The 21,596-nt window shown below is 38.1% G+C and overlaps 1 protein-coding gene across 2 annotated transcripts in view; it reads left to right on the top strand.

The window, feature by feature from the left end:
* DPYD (dihydropyrimidine dehydrogenase) overlaps positions 1-21,596 on the top strand; it is a 370,709-nt gene that overhangs the window by 38,193 nt on the left and 310,920 nt on the right. For both annotated transcript variants that reach the window (XM_086752907.1, XM_086752908.1), the window contains exon 3: positions 12,173-12,255. In XM_086752907.1, the coding sequence (XP_086609033.1) occupies positions 12,173-12,255 (83 nt within the window). The remainder of the gene's footprint in view (positions 1-12,172; positions 12,256-21,596) is intronic.

A 21,596-nucleotide genomic window follows, 5' to 3' on the forward strand; every position in this document is an offset into this window, starting at 1 on the left:
GGAAAGATAATTTAAAATAAGAGTTTGTGTTATTTAGAAAACTGTGTATATGTTTGAAAATAGCATTTTCAAAACTAAGTTATTGCTCGTTATTGTAAAATGTGGATGATTATATAGAGTTCCAGGTGAAGTACTGCTTGCAGGGAGGAAGTAGGTTGTTCATATTCCCCAAGTTAAACACATTAACCAGGGGCAGGTCTGTCCTGTGCAGTGTTCTGGGAAATAAAAGCCCTTCACTTGCAGTAGTTGGAGCAGCTTCTAGACCTGAGAGTAGTATAGCTGTGTGAGGGAAATGGTGTGACAGAGCCAACCCTGCAGAGAGACCCAGTTTATCAGCTCAAGAACCATGCTACCTAGCCCAGGTGTCTTGAGGTGCATGGGACCTGAACTAGACTCCTCCAAAGAGTGCTAAGCCTAGCTTGTACCAAGGAGTCTTTATCACACTTCTTGTGAATCTTGGGCTCTATATGTCCCTGCTTGCTTGGGGATTGCTGGGAAGGTGCTTTCCTAGTGCTTTGGGGTGGGCTTGTATTGCTCACCTTGACTTGAACATAGCAATTTTTAAGAGACTGACAAGAAGAGGAGTACAGCAGTCTGAGCTGTATGAGGGCAGGCTGGAAGGTTTTGGGAGAAAAAGCTATTCAGATGGAGACATGAAAGCTTCCAAAGGAGTGAAAACCTTACAAAGACGACAGTAAATGGGACACAGAACTAGGAGTGCATGGTGCCATACTGAGTTAGTGGGTTGTTAGATGTTCATCTCTCTAAGGTGGGAAATGGAACTGGGACCTCAGGACGTTGTTTTCAGGCTGCATGTGAATGAGCAGTGTTAGCATTCTCCTAATGCTCTTTCTTATTTTCACTGTGAAAAGAACTTTTGAATGCCTTGCTGACAGATGTAGCTATGCATAAACCCTGTTCATTTCTGTGTATAGGAAAGTTCTCGTTCGTGTCATTTTTTTTACAGAAAAGAAACCGATACTATTTATTCACCTGAATTTCTATTGGAAGATTCTCAAGCTTATTAAAGATACATGGTATCTTATTCAAAGAAAATTATACTTATGTGAGTAGTTTTCCCTCAGTTTTGATTATGTCTGCGTGTCTGTAACTAGATGACACAACAGATGGTGATAACTTCATAGGATCTGCAACCATTGTAATAGTACCATACCTCTGATTTTCTGAATATTTTTTTTGAGGGCAAAAATATTCTACAGCAACAGTGTTTGCAGTGTCCTACTTTGTTGTTTCTTCACCTGACCAGACACTTGACTTTCCCCACCCCCTTAGCAATGGGTGTAAGCTTTCATTTTTACTAACCTGGCTTGATGCATGATATTTAAAGATGTGTAATTGTGTTGACTATTAAACAGATTTGGTACCCAGTGAACCAATTTAATGTGCATTTCTTTGTGCACTCTACTACGCCCTTTCCAGTTTCCTGTTTGTTTTCTTGCACTTCGATTTGTTTCTTCTGACTTGTATGTATTACAGAGTAGGAGGTCACTGTCTTATGTATGTAGACCCTATAGTGTTACAATAAGGTTTTAGATAACAGTCAGTGATGAGCATAGTAAAGAATGCATGTAAATATAGTAGTCTTCTCACTATTTTTTTTTCCTTTATGGTATTTTGGAAAAAAAGAGGAAAAAACAGATTTTCCTCTGACTTAGCTGTATTAGATGGCAGTTAATATAAAATGTATTTAAATACTTGACTTTGCTAAACATCTCAGTACAAGGACATATCTTTTGAATCTCAAAGAAAATTAAAATAGAGGAGAAATTGCAGCCTAGTGTATTTTCAGACATGTGAATTGTCAACTCGGTTATGTGTCTTTTCATGACATGTCCTGCTATCATCTGCAGCTACTTCAGAGTCAATATGTATTTTAAAATATAAGAGCTGTGGTAACATTTTGTTGATATTTGCTTATGGTGCTCATAGTTTATGAATGACCTTCAGGTTATTTTAAGTCAAATAATTCTTCATTGTTTTATGAAGAATGATAGTGATGGAAAGATCTGATACAAAGTGCCAGCATGTAACACAACTGCACCAGGGTCTTGATAAAAAGTGTTGTGCTTTAATGGCAGCAGCATTTCTCCTAATTCTTATTCCTTTGACTTGGGTAGATGGTTCTCAAGCAAACTTAATATTTCCAGTTCTTCCTCTGGGGAAATCTAGTCTCAATTTCATATTTAGCTTTGCCTGTGGTAAGTACCCTCAGCTGTCACATGAGGAAATTTGTTTCATTGCTATCCAAGTCATCTTTTATGCTGTGATACTGATTTTTCAGATAACATGGTAATCCAGAATAGAAGCACGTATACTCTTTTCTTGGTAATTCACCAAGTTAGAAAATGGGATCTTAATAGTATTTTTTTTGTGGAATTTTTACAGTTTTTTGCAAAGAAAATTTAGAGGAAGGATGCTCCTTTATGAGGACCTGGCCAGTGAGCATAGTGACATAACCATATATGGTTATGGCAAGAAATATCATCAGTCACAGGCACTGAAGTATTTTTCATGCAGAACTCTCATTGTTTTTTTTTTTCTACTAAGCTAAGCAGGGGATGGGATTTTTCCCACCTGTCCTACAGGACATAAACATTGGGTTGCTTGGAGCCCAGAAGTCAGAGATCCTAGTGTTCTCTGTGTGTGTGGTACTTGGTACTGTGGTACTGTGACCAGTTCCTTGGTTCTTGGCATCTTTTTGGGCTCTTTCCAGAAGGCTCAAAACTGTTTTATGTAATTCTTTTAGATGTTGAAGAGAATTAGGAGTACACAATTTAGTAAGTAGTGCATGGAATGTGGTTTAGCTGGTGCATGTGTTTCTATAACTGTCAACAAAAAGATGTGATCTGTAAGATTAGGAGAGAAGGACCTTGGTAGGACTTTGCTGTTGTGGTTTAACCCCAGCAGACAACTAAGTACCACATATGCACTCACTCTGCACAGCCAGTGGGATGGGGGAGAGAATCAGAAGGGCAGAAGTGTGAAAACTTGTGGGTTGAGATAAACACAGTTTAATAGGTAAAGCAAAAGCCATGCGTGCAAGCAAAGCAAAACAAGGAATTCATTCCGGGCCTGCCAATGGCAGGCAGGAGTTCAGCCATCTCCAGGAAAGCAGGGCTCCATCATGTGTAACGGTTACTTGGGAAGACAAAATGCCGTAACTCCAAACATTCCTCCCTTCCCTCCTCTTCCCCCAGCTTTATATGCTGAACATGACATCACAAGGTATGAAATATCCCCTTAGTCAGCTGGGGTCAGCTGTCCCAGCTTCTTGTGCAACCCCAGCCTGCTCACTCGTGGGGTGGTGTAAGAGGCAGAAATGGTCTTGATTCTGAGTAAGCACTGCTCAGCAGTAATGAAGACATCCCTGTAGTATCAACACTGTTTCCAGCACAAATCCAAAACAGAGCCCCATCCTAGCTACTATGAAGAAAATTAACTCAATCCCAGCCAAAATGAGCACATTTGCCTAGTCAGTTCTTACAGTTATTTGGGAAATAAACTTATGCAAAATAATGAGAAATAGCTAAGGCAGATGATCTTCTGCAGAATTGGTTGGGAAAATCGTGTCCTGTTGTGCTGGTTTGTTTTAATATTGAGGCAACTACAGGGAGCTCTAGTGCATGGTGGACACAGAGCCGTGAAAGAAAGCGTTTTGTTGTGGCACTTCTAAAAAATACTCTTGTTGGAGAAGAGAATGTGCCTTGTAAGAAATGAGAGGTGGCATCTTGGGCTGAGGAAGCAAGCCTGCTACATGTAATCTGCTTTTATTCTTCTACGTAGTGCTGGACTGCATTGTTACAGGATGGTGTTTAAGCATTTTATTCTAAATAATTTTTGAAAAGCTTTTATATTTAATAATACTTTAGCTATGCATGAAAAATAAGTGGCATCCTGTAACCTGGTACTCTCTAATAGATGGAGTTAATTCCTGAAGTTCTTGGTCATTCAACTTCTAGAAAAGCAGAGACTTTTGGGTATGTGTTTTTTCTTACACTGTTGAAGGTCAAGAACATCTGTTTCTTAGGAGTACAGTTCTGCCTGCATTTTAAAGATTCTTCCTTTTTTTCCAAGTTATGAGCTCTGTAAATGTTAATTCTCAATATAAGTCTGGTCTTTACCTACATACTCTCATTTTATTTAATCTCAGCGAGGAATATTTGCCTAAGCAGAGTAAAGAATCCCAAGGGAAAAGCAAGCTAGGTTGAGGTAAGGGAAAGTACTGGGAGGGAGTACAGCATTTGGGATTTCTTTTTTTTCTTACTAATCTTTACTTAGTTATATTTTCACTGTCAAGTGAAAATGGTGTGTTTAGAAATTCTGTATAGAGCTTGTGTCTCTTTACTTAGACTTCATGCCCTTAAAGAATTAAATTGTAAATTTATACTATGAACATTGGAGAATCAGAGGATTCAAGAATGGGTCCCAGACAGGATCTTAAACTTCTGTGGGGGCTCTCATGTAGTGCTCAGGCTCCCTAAGAGGAAAAAGGCAGGACTACAGCCTCATTGAAAAAGAAACAGTATCTAGATGAAGCTTGTCATATTCTGAGTTGATGTGTAATGTACCCTGCTATAAAGACCCCTGTCCCATACAGGGAAGTTGTCTTAAAAGCGTCCCTTTAGATGCAGAGGGACCGGTAGCTTGTTGCCAAGTCCTCCCATTCATCTACTCATCAAGTTTAACATGTATTCTAGGAAGAGAAGGAAAAAAGTGGGAGAGGCAAAGATTTTCCTTCCTTTTTAAAAGACAGAAAACTTTGAGAACAAAGCTGAGTCACAAGGGGAGGAGCATTAAAAAATGTCCTGTATAGTGGCATCACCTGCATTCTTTGCTCCTTTATTGTTTCCAGCTGTGCCTCTGGTGTCTTGCATATCTTTTTATAGCTTTTTTTTTTTTTTTTCCTTCAGTTCTTTAGCCTACTGTTCTTTGTGGTGCATGCTTGGTGCTTTCAGAATGTCTTTTCTCATCTTCCGTGTATCACTACTATGTGATGTGTTACCCATTGCCAAAACACGTGGTGTCTGCATCTGCTCTGACAACAGTAGGTTGAATGCAAGCAAGATAACATACCCGTATGTGAACATGAAGGCTGCTATAAATTTGCCACTTGAAATTTGTATGTGAAACAGCCTGAGAAGGAAGTTAACAGAATGCCATCTTAGACTGGAAGATCTTTCACAGGCCCGGTAAAATTGCAAACTAAAGTGTTACATATGTTTAACAAGTAATTAACTTTTATATAATTACCTGTCCTTAAGGATTAAGTAGGCCATATTTTAAACTGGGAAAGCTTTTAAAAGTCCAAAGTTTTCTGCTTCCACTTCAAAATTCCCAGTTACATTGATGGTGTTTCTAGTAATTAATAACAGAAAACACACTTGCAGTTTTAGAAAATATCTCATGCATCAAAGTTTCCTGGTATCAGGAATATATTGTTTTAGCAATATATTCCTGTTTGTGGAGGAAATGTGATACTTGTGTTTGAGTTTGCGTGTGCGCTATTTTTAGTGCCTTAAAAGTAGTAGTCCTCTAAAAAAAAAACCTGAGAAAAATTAACATGGTTATGCTAATTAGTCATTGATTACAGCCACCCACAATTCTAGTTAATATTTTTCTATTGATTTTTATTTCATTGCTAACACTTAGAACTTGTTTTCTATTGGAAGTATGCTGATTTTGATGTATTAATATCTGTATTTTTCAAAAAGCCTATCTGACCAATGTGGCTGTACCACATAATGAAAAAGTTATTATCCCAAATGTTCATGTGTTATGAATGACATGCTGTCAAGTATTATGTAAATACCTGAGTCTCAATATACTTTCTGCAGATATTAGGAGTATGTACATGGTGTGTTTAAAAAAAAAAAAAAAAAGCTAAAATATAAGCTAGTTTTACGCTTTCCCCCCTGTTTGGGATAAGAACCCCTTGAGAATGAGTCATAGGAAATAGGAAGGAGGAATTTAGTAGGTAGATGTTGTGTAATTGTAATATCTTAGTTAAGATCCAACAATTCTTTTACTTGTTTAGTTTTTAAGAATACTCTTAGATACAACCCTTTGGCAAATGGCATCAGTTTTGTTTAGTTGCTCAATATGAAGATAGTGTAAGGAGCCTTCCTGTATTAAATACAGCTATTGGCTACTGAATAGCTGTAATGAATCATAGCACCAACATTAGAATAAATGCAATATATGTAAGTCATTTTGCTTTGTAGCAGATGAATGCTTAAGTCTGTGAGAGAAGATCAGTGTAATTATTTAGCTTTTTGTGTTGTTTCAGTGTAGGAAGATGGTCTGTTCCAAATGAAGAGAGAAGTCCGCTAAGAATATTTAGGTTTCACTGGAATAAAATACAGTGTTATATAAGTTCGCATCAAAAGAAGTAGATGTGCTATTCCAAATTCATAACAATTGTCTATTAGTCTGTTTTTAATAATTTTACTTTGGCATGTAATCCTGTTTAATTAGATTCTGCTCTCTCTGTTGTTTCAAGATTCCATAAACTGGAGTCTTATATACCAGCTGCTAAAGCAGGAGTTACTGTCTAAATGATATTCACAATGAGTATTTGGAAGGTTTACAATTATACCCTTGCTAATAAATTGTGCTATTTTCCCCAACAGTTTTAAGTGCTAATCTTCAGAAGGCATTTTAAAATTAGCTAAAATTCTGTCAAGAGATTTACAAAAATTGTTAGCATGAAGATAATTATGTCACAGTCCTTGGACTCCATCTCTGATTGTGTGCATAAATCAGAAAATGTCAGCTGTGTTTTCCCTTAATAATTATCCTTGCAGCAATATATTACAGTTTAGATTACTATTATTATATTGCTTTAGGTTTGTAAAACACAAGTTTGTTATTTATAAAGTTTTCTGCTGATGAAATAATTCACATTTCCAGAACAACAAGTGATTATTGGTGTTAACATTCTATATATCAAAAAGATGATCAATATGGAAATAGGTATTCTACACTTTTTATACAGTCCTCTGAAGAAGTCAGCTTTTTTATTACAACTTTGTTAAAGGAGATAAATTTCTGCAGTATGGCCAACGTTTTCAAAAGAGCTAGCTAATGTGGTTAGCCTTTTGGCATGTGTGTGACTTGATGTTTTAAGGAATTTTTGGACCAAAATTTTAAACTTCTTTTGCGGAATCTGTACAGGATGTAGGTACTTACAATACATTCTATAGGTCCCCAACAGTTTTGGCAATCTGTTGTTGGAGCCTGCCTCCTTAAAGGTAACTAATTGAACTATGAGAGGAAGCTACTGCATCCTTCAGAATATGGACCAAGTTGTCTTAGTTTAAACACTCAGAAATCTAGGTATAATACATTTAATATGCACACTTTAAAATTTGGTTGCATATATGTTAGACACAACATACTTGGTAGGAACATTTTTCATGTATTATAAAGGAGAAAACAGGAGAAAAATGAATTTTTTTTAGCATTAATAACAGGAGTAAATACAAACTGATCAGGTGAGAGCTATTCCATCTTTCAGTTGCTGTACATTCCTTGTGCTTAATACACATAGAACATTTGACAGTAAATATGTGAGATTTACGATCACAAACGTTTGGAAAAAACCTCAAACTTTCTAAGAACATTTCTTAAAACCATGTGTAAGCAATGAATTCCAAGAATTTGGCAATCCTCCTTACCTAAAAACTTCTTCCATGGAAGAGAGACAGGATTGTAAGTATGGCTTTTGATTTGGCAGTGTATCAACCAGGATAAGAGATCTGCTCAACTTCAGGGATGCAGCCTGCCTTAGAATAAGTGTTGTCAGATCAAAAGATTGTATTTCTCAACTATCTCAAAATGTGTTTCAGACATTATCTGTAAGACTTTCAAAGGAGTTAGTATTATGTGAAGTGTTTCAGGATAGAGTTAAAGTAGCAAGATATGGCTTAGTGTGATCCCACTCTCATTTTACTGGATGGAAGATTTAGGGTTGATTTCAATGGATGTGAGGTCACTTCTTTAATCAGTATGGTATCACAGAATGGGCGACTTCAAAGTTGTTATGGTCTTCTCAAAATTCTGACTCTTAGACCTGTCATGGCAGAGCAGAGGCAGCAATGCTTTTGTGATTTAGGGAGATTCTCAGTGGTGACAGCAGGCGACAGACTGTTTCTGAGCTACTTCTGCAAAATTTTGCATTTGACCCAAGAGGCCAAATCAATAATTGCTTTTCAAATGACTAAGTCAAGCAAACACAGCTTTTTCATCCAAGACAAAAACATATACAAGTAAGCTAAGCTGGTGAACGTTTAGAGACATTTTTAAAAGTACAACTTCACTTTTGCCAGAATCCTAGATTTTTAGTTAAAACTAGAGTGATTCTTTGTTTATATTCTCTAGTTATGTGAGCTAGCTTGTCACTTCAACCACTGTCAAAGAGTAAGAGTATCTTGGACTTGATACTTGCTGGCTTTCCTCAGACTGTTAGAATATTATTCTAAAATTAATGTCATGATATTATTAATATTATCACTTACCATAATTGAAAATATAGAATGACAAGCACATAGTCCTTGCTTCCAAAAATTGCAGTTTATTTTTTTTAATAAGAATAGATTGCAGTAGGGAAAAAAAAGTCATATTTTTGTGGTTACAGGAGGAAAGGCCTTTCAGTTTGTTCATTAATCTTTCTTTTACCTCATCATCATACATTCATCATCCATCTTTCTCATTTCTGATTAGATGTTCTACTGGTATGTTGTGTGTGATGCCGCAGATATTTGTGGATATCTAATCTACATCTCTGTTGTTAACTAGTTGTCATATAGTTTTAGTTAAGATCTTGTGCTGTTTACTTACATATAAAATGTCATCCCCACTGTCTTGCTCTCTGGTTCATTTAAAAACCTCAAAGTATTTGTGCTAAAATCCTTTAATAAACAGTATTCAGACTTTTGTGGCTTTTAGACATGCAGAGGTAGTTTGACTTATGATGACCATGTCTTTATTCACATCTCTGTACTTATTTTTCCTCCTGAGCTTGTCAAAGGTAATATTTAGTTTAGTATCATACAGCACTATAGATCTGCCAACAGCGATAACATATAGAGTACTACATAATTACTATATAATAGAGTTAAAACTTCTAGACTTTGTCTATACCCACAGAAAATAACTTGGCAGAAAGCCACCAAAGCCAATTTTTTTCATTGCTTGTGTTTTGATTTTTTTTTGCTTTAGCTGCTGCTCAAAATGAAACACCTGGGAGTTTAATTGCTCATTATACTTAAATCTGTGAAGTCTTATGGGCCGAAACATACCTCCCTGTGCAAGATGTTTATAGATATTAATCTATTTGGTAGCATGGATAATAGAATGAGCTCAACCTTTGCTACTGATTTAATACTTAAGAATGTTAAGCTCACTCTGGTCACGGTCTACCGAAGCTTCATCATTTTCCCGACATATTCTTCAGAGTGTTCTCATGCTCACAGTTTCATTCATGTTGGTAGCCTTTCTTATAAACTGATATTCTTTCAGTCAGCCTACAAATGTAGTGTGTGAGCTGATACTCAGACTCAGGAGGAAGTGGCATCTATACACCTGCAGCTATGCTTATATTTGGTATTTCAGACACCCTGTTCTCTTTTCTCTGAGAGGGTCCAACATACTGTTTTGGATGATAGCGGCTCTTAACTGGAAAGCAGTGAGTATGTAAATATGTGCTCACTCTCCTGTTGAGTATGTATGCAATAACTGATGACATAGAACTACGAAGTCATCTTCAGCAGTTTACATCTAGCTCAGTTTTTATTTCTTCTTTTCCTAATGGTGAAGTTATTTGCTCTCCAACTGCTGCACATTGGATGAGAGCTATTTGTCCGAAAGTAGCTGCGAAAGATATTGTCCAGAAACAGTTCTCAGAAATGGTAGAAGTTTGTTCTTCTTGCCAAAAGAATTGGTAGAAGATCTATTACTTGAGTCCGTAAATTCTGTTCCATTTTTTGTTTTGGGTTATCTATTCGTTTTCACGTTGGGTTTAGAGTTGAGATGGAATATTTGTGTGTGTGTAAGGCTACACAATTACAGCATTTTCTTTAGATATGCACCACCTTTGTTGCCTTTCAGGTAATTAAAACAGTGTAGTCTGTATAGACAAAGAAGAAATACCAGCTGAACTTACTCTTCTCAGGCAGCATTTTCCAGGTTGAAAGCATCAGTTATTTTACCTTGCAAGATATGGAGAAGATTTAGTTGTGTTTGATAAAAATATTGTGTGCTTTGGATCCTCTGTTGCTTCTACAAGCTTTAAACCATAAGGTCAAGAGAAATGAACTATGTGATGCTCAGATTTTCTGAACCTGTCCTGAGATGCTTGTGGCACAGGATCGTTAAAACATGGGCTTTCCTCTTCTAGTGCTTGGAGCAATATTCCAAATGGTGTTTCCTTTGGTCTGTTTTCCTAGAGGATGGGAGGTTTGATTTTGCTTGCACAGATACTTCCAGTTTATTACTGGTGAATCAGGAATTCTTTGTTAATTATTATTGTTGATTTGGATTTCTGTTGTCTATTTTAAGTGGCTGACCTGCCTGTGCGTGCTTAGAGCTGCAGGTCAATGTATGCTGATCTAAATAATGTAATACCTTCCCTGTGTTTCTCACGTAATCCCTTTGAGTTTTTGAGTAGGATTTTGCCATACAAAGTACAGCTGATTGTAATATAAACAAAGAAAAAATATCAGATTAGCCATGGAATAAGATTTGCTACTCATACTTAAGACATGCATAATTTTTTATAAGGGAGACAAAAGATCGCAGAAGTTCCAAATGTAGCTTTGTTCATTTCTCCTGCTTAGACATGTATTGTTAAAGCATTAAAACTTTGTATTAAAAGGTCTATAATTTTATTTAAAAATAATGAGAGTTTGAATGTTAATTGGACAAGCTAAAATATCTTATTAGGTCATTTACAAATATCTAATTATTTCAATTACATTAATGCTTTTGTAACCTCAAATTGAGTGTAATTATAAAAATAATCAATGCGAAAAAGAAATAACAATAGGTAACTTTTACTGTATTTATCATAAGTGTCTTTAAGATGTGGACTTGAAAATTAATACAGATATTAAAAGCTGTGAAAGCAGTAAGACCAAATAATAGTGCACATATTTTCTTTAAAGCTACTGATAATCCTGTCTTCAAGGTTGTTACCAATAGTAACTGTTAAACTTGCAACTTGTGTTTCTTTTGCACCTGTATGGCAAAATTATGCCTCCCAGAGGTAAGTTTTGGTATTGGAAAAAGGTGCTGAGAACCCTGAGAACAAGCGTAACCTAAAACCCTCTTCTATTGACAAAGCCTCAAGAGAAAATAAAAATCCTATGGATGATGCAGATGATCAGAGGCTTCTTGTTTGCTGGTATTTCAGTATTTCGCACTCACTTTGCACAGATAGAAATTTCTGTACTCCCCAGCATCTTATGAATCAATTTTACTGCCTTTATGGAAGCAGCAGAAAAGGATCAGCACTCTGGAGTAATGGAACCAATCACACATTTAATAATAATTAACAGAATATAGCAAAGCTTTATTTTATTTATTGTCACAAAACTATTGGCTTCATGTTACTTTTAGAAATACTGGTGAGCTCTAATCTGGAAAAATCATTAAGTGGTTGAGATGTCTATAAACAATCTTTTCAGTTTCTGTTATGTTTTAAAAATTAAATTAAATATGAATTAAATGTGACTGGTTTGTTCAAAAAACGCTGCCTGTTTCATTGGGACAGAAGTTATAACTTTTATTGTAATTCTAAAATGCACGTTTATGTTTCTGTTCTTGTCAGTGTGTGTTTAGTAGCTTTGTAGCCTTGCATACTGATAAAGGAAAAATTAATATTTTTTCAAAGAAGAAAAAAGTAAAAATTTTGTACATTTCATTATGGAACATTTATAAGATGATTTCCTTGGCAACCATATAATAAGGTTCATGTTTACTTTGTTGCTGACTTCTCAATGTCTTTTTTAATGATTCCTGTGTAATTAAAACAGAATGTATAACTTGAGGTTACATGATATGAATCGGCTTTGTTTGCATGATGTTAAATAATTTTAATACATTTACAATATACTGTTTAAGAGCCTTACGTGGATTTGTCCGTTTGTTGCAGACCTGTGAGAAACTAGAAAATAATTTTGATGACATCAAGCACACGACTCTTAGTGAGCGAGGAGCACTTCGAGAAGCAATGAGGTAAGTCTGGGTCACCATGGCAACAGTCACAGATGTGGTAAAGAAAGAGTCATTCTTCATTATTGGGGGAACAAATGAGTTCATTGCCACCATTCAGCTCTATTCTCTAAGGTATTAATTTGTCAGTGGAGAGGCTTCCCTTGAGGCTGTACTTTGGTTTTGAAGCTGCGTAAACGTTAAGCCTGACTGCACAGTAAAAAACGTAAATGTTTAATTTGTTATTTAAAATGCTTAAGGGGTGCCTTGCTTTATATTTATACTAAACTGTGAGTGAATGAAAATATTGTTCATCTAAATTCTGTAAGTGTTAAAGCAATTGTGCAATGCAGTTTGAACAAACCTGTGTTTGCTTTTAAATTGGATTTGATTTTTATGTATGTAGTTCCTGCATACTCTGATTTTGTCACCAGATTTACATGATTTTGGTTTTGCTCATGGAACGTTAAAATCTATTTGGTCCTTCATATATTGTAGAGAGGTATATTTTGCTTAATATCCTCGTATCATGCACTTAATGCTTATTAGAGGAGGTTAAAATTAGTCAGTACATGAATCTTCTGTCATCCTTACTTGCACTGTGTGTCTAGGTACAGAACTCCAAAGAAACTTACCAGCTATGGTACCCAGAAAAGGGAATTGTTATTGTGCTGAAAGGTGCCTGAATCAAATACAGATTTTCTAAAGTAACTCCCTGAGTAATCAGGAAGATGTTAATGATAGTATTATCTGTGGATCAGAAAATTATAGTAACCTGTAATTTTAAAGGTTTTCAAAGTTAGATAGTAAAATGTAATGATGCAAATGTAGTGCTTCATTTATCAGAGTAACTTCTTAGACTTGCACTAGTGCGGTAAAAAGTAAAAACAAAACAAAAAATAGAGAATCTTCTTGAAAAATTAATTACACTCATTTGCTTTGATTGTTTTCATAATCCTTTTAAATTCATGGATGTGTGTGAATGACTGTTTGCATGACTCTGACTTTATGTTCATGACACTCTTGTCTCATGTACGCTGCTATGAGTAAGTGTTTGTAAAGGTATTCTGACTTGAACTTCTGCCTCTTTTGAAGCCTTTCTTATTACTTCCAAATTATATTCTTTCCTTTCTGAACATTTCAATTACTAGTGTTGCAAATAACTAAAAATAATGGCATTCACTTTTCTAATTGTAATTTCTTGCTTTTTGTTTGTTTTACTTTAGACATTTAGGGTTTTCTCCCTATGTGGTTGGTCATCTGTGTACATTAATCTTTTGTATAGTGCCAGTAAATGGAAAGTGATTTAAAAAAAAGATCTGGGGAACTTCTGACATATGAAGCTTCCTTTAGTATTTTCAACATATTGAATTTCAAGTTGCTGCTCTCCTGTAACAATGTTCCATGGCTGCGTTTGTGGCGTTTTGCGATACGTGGCTCGGCAGAGTTAATCTTTTAAAAACTTGGGAGCTGACAGCTCTTTGGTGATAAACATTCGCTAGCAAAGGGAGCTTTGGCATTTCAAAGGTCATGTTTCTGTTACAAGGACTGTGTAGAAGATTCTCCTGATTCTTTGCTGTGCATACAATAAAAAGCATGTTACTATCTCATAAATTTGTATCCTGGCTATTTCTGCTAGTGTACAAGCCATTCTGTTGAAACACTTATTGATTGTGAAGTGTGGCAGATACTGTGCAGTGCTGGAATTCTCTTAATTGCAGTCAATATTATATGGTTGATTTTTTTTCTTCGTTGTTTTATGGAGGTAAAGAAAATACCTGACTTACTAAATTAAGACTGTAGTGTGTTTTTGTAATGTATTTGAGTAACATGTAAAAGGTGCAAAATGTTAATTCAGAAAGGTATATGCATGTACGTGTATGTATTTTTCTAAATGTATGTAAAAGACATTTGTTATTTTAGGCTGTACAGTTCTTTCAGCTGCTACATAGTCACCCCATATCCTTGGTGGCTGCATTTTTCTATTTGGATTTCAAGATTATCTGTAGCAAAGGCAATTCAAATAGTACATTTTGACACAAAATTGACTTTGCTTTCCCATAACTGTAGTGGACAGCGGACCAGACGTGGGAGGACGTAGATTTGCTGGCCTCAGTATTGTGAGGTACCTACCTCGCTTTGGTACGGGAAGCATGTGGAGAGGCTTGCACATTGCACAAAGGCACTAAAATACTGTGGGCATGAGAACAACAGCAACAACAAAATCCTAGCTGGATAGCTAAGTGGATATATGTGGATCTCAGATGAGCCTTAAGTTGAGTGGGCAGTCTGCCCAAATCCTCTCTGATTTCCCAGAGTGGTACTACTGGTCTGCCAGATGAGAGATACAATGAATGCTTTTCCCCAGTGCTCCTGTTTGGAATGAGACCTTCCGTTTTAACTTTCTCTTTGAGAAAAATGGTCAATTTAATATGAGTTTCAGTACATTTTTAGTCTATGAATATCCCTGTGCTCTGCATAAACAAACACTAACATCCAAGAAGGATCTTGTTCTTTTTCTAGCTCTTCAGAAACTGAATGGTATTCAAATTAAGGATTACATGAAAATAATCTTTCTTGTTTATTTATATAGATGTACATGAAATAAACTTTCTGAAAGGGTTTTGAAATAATCATAAAGTATATGAACTTTCTCCAGTTCTACTTTACATATTATTTTAGACCTTGAATGAGATAATGAGTTGATAGTAGTTTGTAATTTCTCCCTATATAAAAGGTGGTATTGTAAGAATTTGGTTTACTTATGATTGCACATAAAATCATAGAGCATTCAATTCAGTTAACATTTTACTTATTTTGCTAATATATTCCAAATTGTTTGTTTAATATATTTTAATGCAACTGCAAAGCTTAAGTAAACAATAATAATAGTTTTTTTTAAATTTGAGTTTATAAATAGACAGACTATTGCTTTACATACCTTGAATGTGTATACGATAATTTGGGTGTTTTATGTAGTAACTTGGTAGAAAAGTAGTGTAGAAATATGCCTATAATGTCAGGTTGCAGAAGTTAGACCACTAAGCTTTTGCTAAACAGGGCTCAATTTGGTTTTTAATATATAATCACTGTAAAAAAAAAAAAAATCTGAATCCGGATCCTCAGTAAAGCTTCATGTAGAAATTTAGAGGGGCTTTTAGACTGGTTTGGCTGCTATGAGGAGGTAAGTATTTGAGGATGAGGAAGTGGCATAGCTAACTGTGTGCTGACCCTGGTAGTCTTTTCATAGGTGGCAAAAACAGAACATGTAACCATGCAGTAATCATTCCTCTTGGAAATCAGGGTAAAGTAGCCTTGAGGAGTTTTAAAACCGAAAAAACCCACAGATAAAAACCCCAGAAACTATAAAGTAACTCTTAGTAGAAGTGTGGAAGGATCCAAAGCCAATTATTAATATCAATTTAGAAGAAGATAAGGTTTAGGGAGTTACTGGGTTTAATAAGGTGAAGGACAAATTTCAGAAAGCAGTAGATATCGACTGGCAGGAAGGGAAGGATATCCTCCCTCGACCTGCTGGTGATGCTCTACTTAACACAACCCAGGATGCTGCTGGCCTTTACTGGAAGGACTGGCTCATGTTCAGCGTCTCCTCCAGGACTGCCAAGGCTTTTTCTGCAGAGCTCCTTTCCAGGTTGGCTCCAGCCTGTAGTGGTGCCTGGGTTGTTCCTCCTCAGAGGCAGCACTTCTCACTTATCTCTTTTGGGTTCGTTGTTTTGGTTTTTTTGGGGTTTTGTTTTTTTTTTTTTGTTTGTTTGGTTTATTTATTTATTTAAAATTTCATTTCTCCAGCCTGTCAAGGTCCCCTTGAACAGCAGCCCAACCCTTTGGAGTATCAACCACTCTGGTAGATGACAGATTGCTTTTGAACACTTACTAGTAATATACTTTTGTTCTGGTTTTGTTAGTGAGGGGGGGCCTAAGGTGGTAGCTTCTGTAGGAAACTGCTAGAAGTCGCTCCCCTTTGTTCAGTGGACTCGGCCGGGCCTAGGGCGGACCCGCTGCTGGCCAAGGCCGAGCCAATTGGTAGCAGAATGTCCCGTGATAACGCCTCTGCGATAACGTATTTAAGTAGGGGAAAACAGGAAAAAAAGGAGGAGAAGATGTGAAGCAGCTGAGCGGGGGGCAGAGAGGGGGAGGCGCAAGCCTCATGGGCCTTGCAGGCCTCACCTTCTGGCCTCCCACCAGGCAGCCGACTGGGCCCAACTCGGTCCAGCCCGGCTGCAAGAAGTGGAGAGGAGATGAGAAGTGAATAAGATGTAAAAAGGATCCTGAGAGGCGTCTGCCAGCCTGTTGTGAGGAACGGCTGCAGACGCCAAGGTCAGTGAAGAAGGAGGGGGAGGAGTAATGCGGCTCCTGGCCAAGATTCCTCTGCAACTCGTGGTGAAGACCATGGTGGAGCGGGTTGTCCCCCTGCAGCCCATGGAGGTCCACGGAGGGGCAGAGATCCACCTGCAGCCCGTGGAGGACCCCACGCCGGAGCAGGTGGAGGCCTGAAGGAGGCTGTGGCCCGTGGAGGGCCCGCTGGGACAGCTGTTCTAGAGGGACTGTACCCCATGGAAGAGATGACCCACGCTGGAGCAGTTTCACGAAGGACTGTGGCCCGTGGGAGGGACCCCACGCTGGAGCAGAGGAGGAATGCGAGGAGTTCTTCCCCCGACGATGATACAGTGGCGTAAAACAATGCGTGATGAACTGACCGCAACCCCCATTCCCTTCCCCCCCCCCCCCCGTGCCGCTCGGGAGGGGAAGTTAGTAGAGATAATGTTAAGCTTAGGAAGAGGGAGGGGTGGGAGGAGGTTATCTTGTTCCCTGTCTCATTCTCCTGCTAATTTTAGAAATAAATGAATAGTTTTCCCCAAGTCGAGTCTGTTTTGCCCGTGACGGTAACTTTAAGGATTTCTCCCCGTCCTTATCTCAAACCTTGAGCCGTTTTTCTTATATCATCTCCCCCTATTCTCTCGGAGGGTGGGGGGAGCGAGAGAGAGACTGCGTAGTCTGGTCCTGATCGGGGCTGAACTACGACAACTTTAGGCCTATGTCTAGTGTAAATTTCATGAGGCTGGTGTCAGACAAATGAAGCCATAGTGTTTAGCATCATCTGAATCTGGTGTTACAATTGTTTACTTATCAACTGAGTTGGTAAGCCACCATAGTGGCTTATGGCAGTGAGCAATTAGTAAGACTGCTGAGATGTTAAATACATGAGTGGGTCTTGCTTGTAGTACGGTCTAGTATGTGTACGGTCTATCTTGTGAACATTGACTGAGTTAGTCTGCATGAAAGCTTTGCAAGTTAGAATTAAAGACGAGTATTTTTGTGTAGACTTCTTGTTAATAAAGGAAGATATAAATTTTTTTTCGTACTTCAAAGTGGGAAAGGAGAGAGAAAGTTTGCTTGTCAGTTTGATGTCTTTTTATTGATTCAAAGTTCATTTGGAATTTTCTTTTGCATTCACATATTTTGCAAGTCATTTTGGATAATGTGAACATGGGAGCGAGGCTTTAACTGTGATTTCTAGTTTGATAGAAACAATTCGTTAATTATGATATTCACTGTTGTCTTGACAACTGTGTAAGCTGGGGTTAGAAATAATCAAGCTTCTTCTAATATGGTCTAGACTCTCAGATGTATTTGACAAATAGTTTCTATGGCTGGGCTGTCGTGGTTTTGTTAGTGAGGGGAGGCCTAAGGTGGCAGCTTCTGTAGGAAACTGCTAGAAGTCGCTCCCCTTTGTTCAGGGGACTTGGCCAGGCCTAGGGCGGACCCACTGCTGGCCAAGGCCGAGCCGATTGGTAGCAGAATGTCTCGTGATAACGCCTCTGCGATAACGTATTTAAGAATGGGAAAACAGAAAAAAAAGAGAGAAGAGAAGATGTGAAGAAGCTGAGCAGGGGCAGAGGTGCAGAGGGGGAGGCGCAGGCCTCATGGGCCTTGCAGGCCTCACCCTCTGGCCTCTCGCCAGGCAGCCGACTGGGCCCGACTCGGTCCAGCCCGGCTGCAAGAAGTGGAGAGGAGATGAGAAGTGAATAAGATGTAAAAAAGATCCTGAGAGACATCTACCAGCCTGTTGTGAGGAACGGCTGCAGACGCCAAGGTCAGTGAAGAAGGAGGGGGAGGAGTAATGCGACTCCTGGCCAAGATTCCCCTGCAGCCTGTGGTGACGACCATGGTGGAGCAGGTTGTCCCCCTGCAGCCCATGGAGGTCCATGGAGGAGCAGAGATCCACTTGGAGCCCGTGAAGGACCCCGTACCGGGGGAGGTGGAGGCCTGAAGGCGGCTGTGGCCCGTGGAGGGCCCGCTGGGACAGCTGTTCTAGAGGGACTGCACCCGTGGAAGAGATGACCCACGCCGGAGCAGTTCCACGAAGGACTGTGGCCCGTGGGAGGGACCCCATGCTGGAGCAAGGGAGGAATGCGAGGAGTTCTTCCCCCGACCATGAAGCAGCGGCGTAAAACAACATATGATGAACTGATCGCGACCCCCATTCCCTCTTCCCCCTGTGCCGCTTGGGAGGGGAAGGTAGTAGAGATAATGTTAAGCTCGGGAAGAGGGAGGGGTGGGGGGAGGTTATCTTGTTCTGTCTCATTATCCTGCTCTTTGTAGTAATAAATGAATAGTTTTCCCCAAGTCGAGTCTGTTTTGCCCGTGACGGTAACTTTAAGGATTTCTCCCTGTCCTTATCTCAAACCTTGAGCCGTTTTTCCTTATATTTTCTCTCCCTGTTCTCTCGGAGTGTGGGGGGAGTGAGAGAGAGACTGCGTAGTCTGGTCCGATCGGGGCTGAACTACGACATGGGCAAAACCCAAGAAAATTGTGCTGTAAGAAGTTCCATGATTTCACAAGTGTTCATTAGCTTGCAGAGTAAAAGTTAGTGATTTTTAACACATGTGAACAAAACAAGTCTGTAGCACAAACTGTAAAATACCTAGCAACCAACTTGTTAAAGCTCTGGCCTGAGATGTGGCAAATACAGGTTCATATTCTGGTTCTGAGTTAGGCAGCTTTGTTTTTCCAGTTTAAAAAGCTACATCATGGAGCTGTAGAGTTAGAGAAATGCAGGCATGAAGTATAAGAAAAATGAGAACAATGAAAAATGTCATGTTAATAGTATGCTTGCTTTTCTGTATTGTTCTTAAGCTGTTTTGAGACATGAGACCAATCTCAGGTAAGTTGAAAGGGAAGGTGAGTGAGGAGGAGTAAAGATAATTGCTTCAGGGTTCTGATCCAAGTCTCAAAGATCATCCATCCAAAGAAATCCTTCATGGTCTGAGCAGATGGAAGCATTTGGAGTGAATTCCAGTGATCCAAAGTAACCACTAGCATTGTGATTAGTGTGCTTACTTAGGACTGAGGGAGCAAGTTCAAATTTCTCTTCCATGTTGTCCTATCTTTGTATTTCTCTCCAGTGCAATCATTTGAATGCTACTTGGGTCATATTTTCAAGGGAGAAACAAGTGATTGCTTCATATGTATTTAACAAAAAGGTTGTGCTGCTTCCAAAGTGCAAAAACACTAAGCCTTCTTGGGTGCCCAGCACATGGTCCGCTGATGTATCTCACAACCAACAACCAAACATATCCCTGCCCCAGAGGACATATTAATTAGGTAAGCCACTTTGATATATAGGCTTGTTCATTTAGACCTTTATTTAGCCTGCATTTGGCTTAAAGATGTTCCTCAAAACAAAACAAAACAAAAAAAACCCAGAGAAGTTCTCAGACTGAAAACAAAGCAACCCACAGAAATGTGGAATTTAGGAAATAGACCATGCTCCCCTTAGAATTTGTTTTCTGGATATGTTTCTTGACAATTTTATAGATTTACCACATTATTAATAGCATATGGAAATAAGCAGATGCTGCAGAATGCTAGTGTTGCTAGTTACATTTGGTGTTGCAATGAAATACATGCAAAATATTAGAAGCACTTGAGAACTTTTAGTAGTGTTTCTGTAGTAAAGACCTATGTGGCTAATAGAAATGAATTCAAAATGGCACTCAAAACAAAATTAAAATCAGAACTTCACTATCATCCTTAGTGTACATCACAGATCAAACAGATTGTCAACATCACTTGAGTTGACCAAACATTGGCCGTTTATCTTCCCAGTGCAAGACAGCCCTGTATAAACATAGCTACGACTGAACAAGCTGCTTAGGTGCTAGAAGCTGTTTAGTGGCATTAACAACGTTCTGTGTTCGTGCAATTTTACCTTGCTCTTTGTTGGCTCATTAACTCCTGAGTCACCCACTAGCTGCCCTCTGGGGGCCTAGCAGTGCCTGAGATGCATTGCTTAGATCTGGCATCGATGGAATAGTTTCTGTCTACAGGCAGACACTGTGCAGAGCTGTAACACCAAGCATGTATAGGAACCTGTGATGTTAATGTAATTTCTTTTGTGATAGTTATTAGAACTTGCATTGTCTTTCTGTATCACTTACATGGAGAATTAAAGCACTTCATATTTCATATTGCGATTAAAGAGGTTCTGGTATATGAAAAGTCCATTGTTTCAAGTCACAGGTGTAACTCATGCTGAAGATCTTGTGGAAGTAATGGTAATGTTTATCTTCTGCACTTTAGAATGTAATTGCATTGCTTTATATATATATTTAAGTATAAATCAAGAAAACTAAAAACTATAAAGTGTCTTGTTTTGAGCTTGATTGTGAGATGGGCTGTTCTGTCGAATAGCAACTTCATAATACCGTGACCAGAAATTTTGATAACACTTCCAAGTTTATTTCATTTGATTGTTGCACCTATACTGTTTACAATATTGGATATAATATATCATTTTTAATTTATGAATTGTAATTTATTTTTGATCTAGTGGTGTAGACAGAGGATAGGCTTTGTTGCCTATCAAGATAAGTTAGATTGTTTTCCTTTGAATGTTCCTTTAGTCACCTAGTTAACATAAACTAACAAATGCAACTTTAACTGACCTACAGTTGTGCATCAATGATGTTCATGACTGGCAGATGTAAAAGGATGTTGAATTTTTTTGCGATTCCGATTGGCAATGTAAGGAGTAACTGGCAGGTTCGCAGTTACTTTACATCAGAGGACTGAATATAGTATGTATAAACAATACATGGATCTAGAACAAAAGCATTGTAACTGAAATAGCAAGCCATACAGTAAAATAACAATATAACAATGTTTATGGTTTTGGATACTGCATTACAATTACTACTTTTGTAGATATACTGAAGAGTGCTTTAGGCAAGATCTTAAATGAATGGTTTTGGTAAAATCAGGCATGTTTTTATACTTTCTTGTATGTATTAGAGTTGACTGAACGATGCTTCAGGTCTGTTCTGTATGTGGTAAACACATTG

Source organism: Chlamydotis macqueenii, chromosome 8 (assembly GCF_036417535.1).
Source record: "Chlamydotis macqueenii isolate bChlMac1 chromosome 8, bChlMac1.mat, whole genome shotgun sequence".
NCBI lineage: Eukaryota > Metazoa > Chordata > Aves > Otidiformes > Otididae > Chlamydotis > Chlamydotis macqueenii.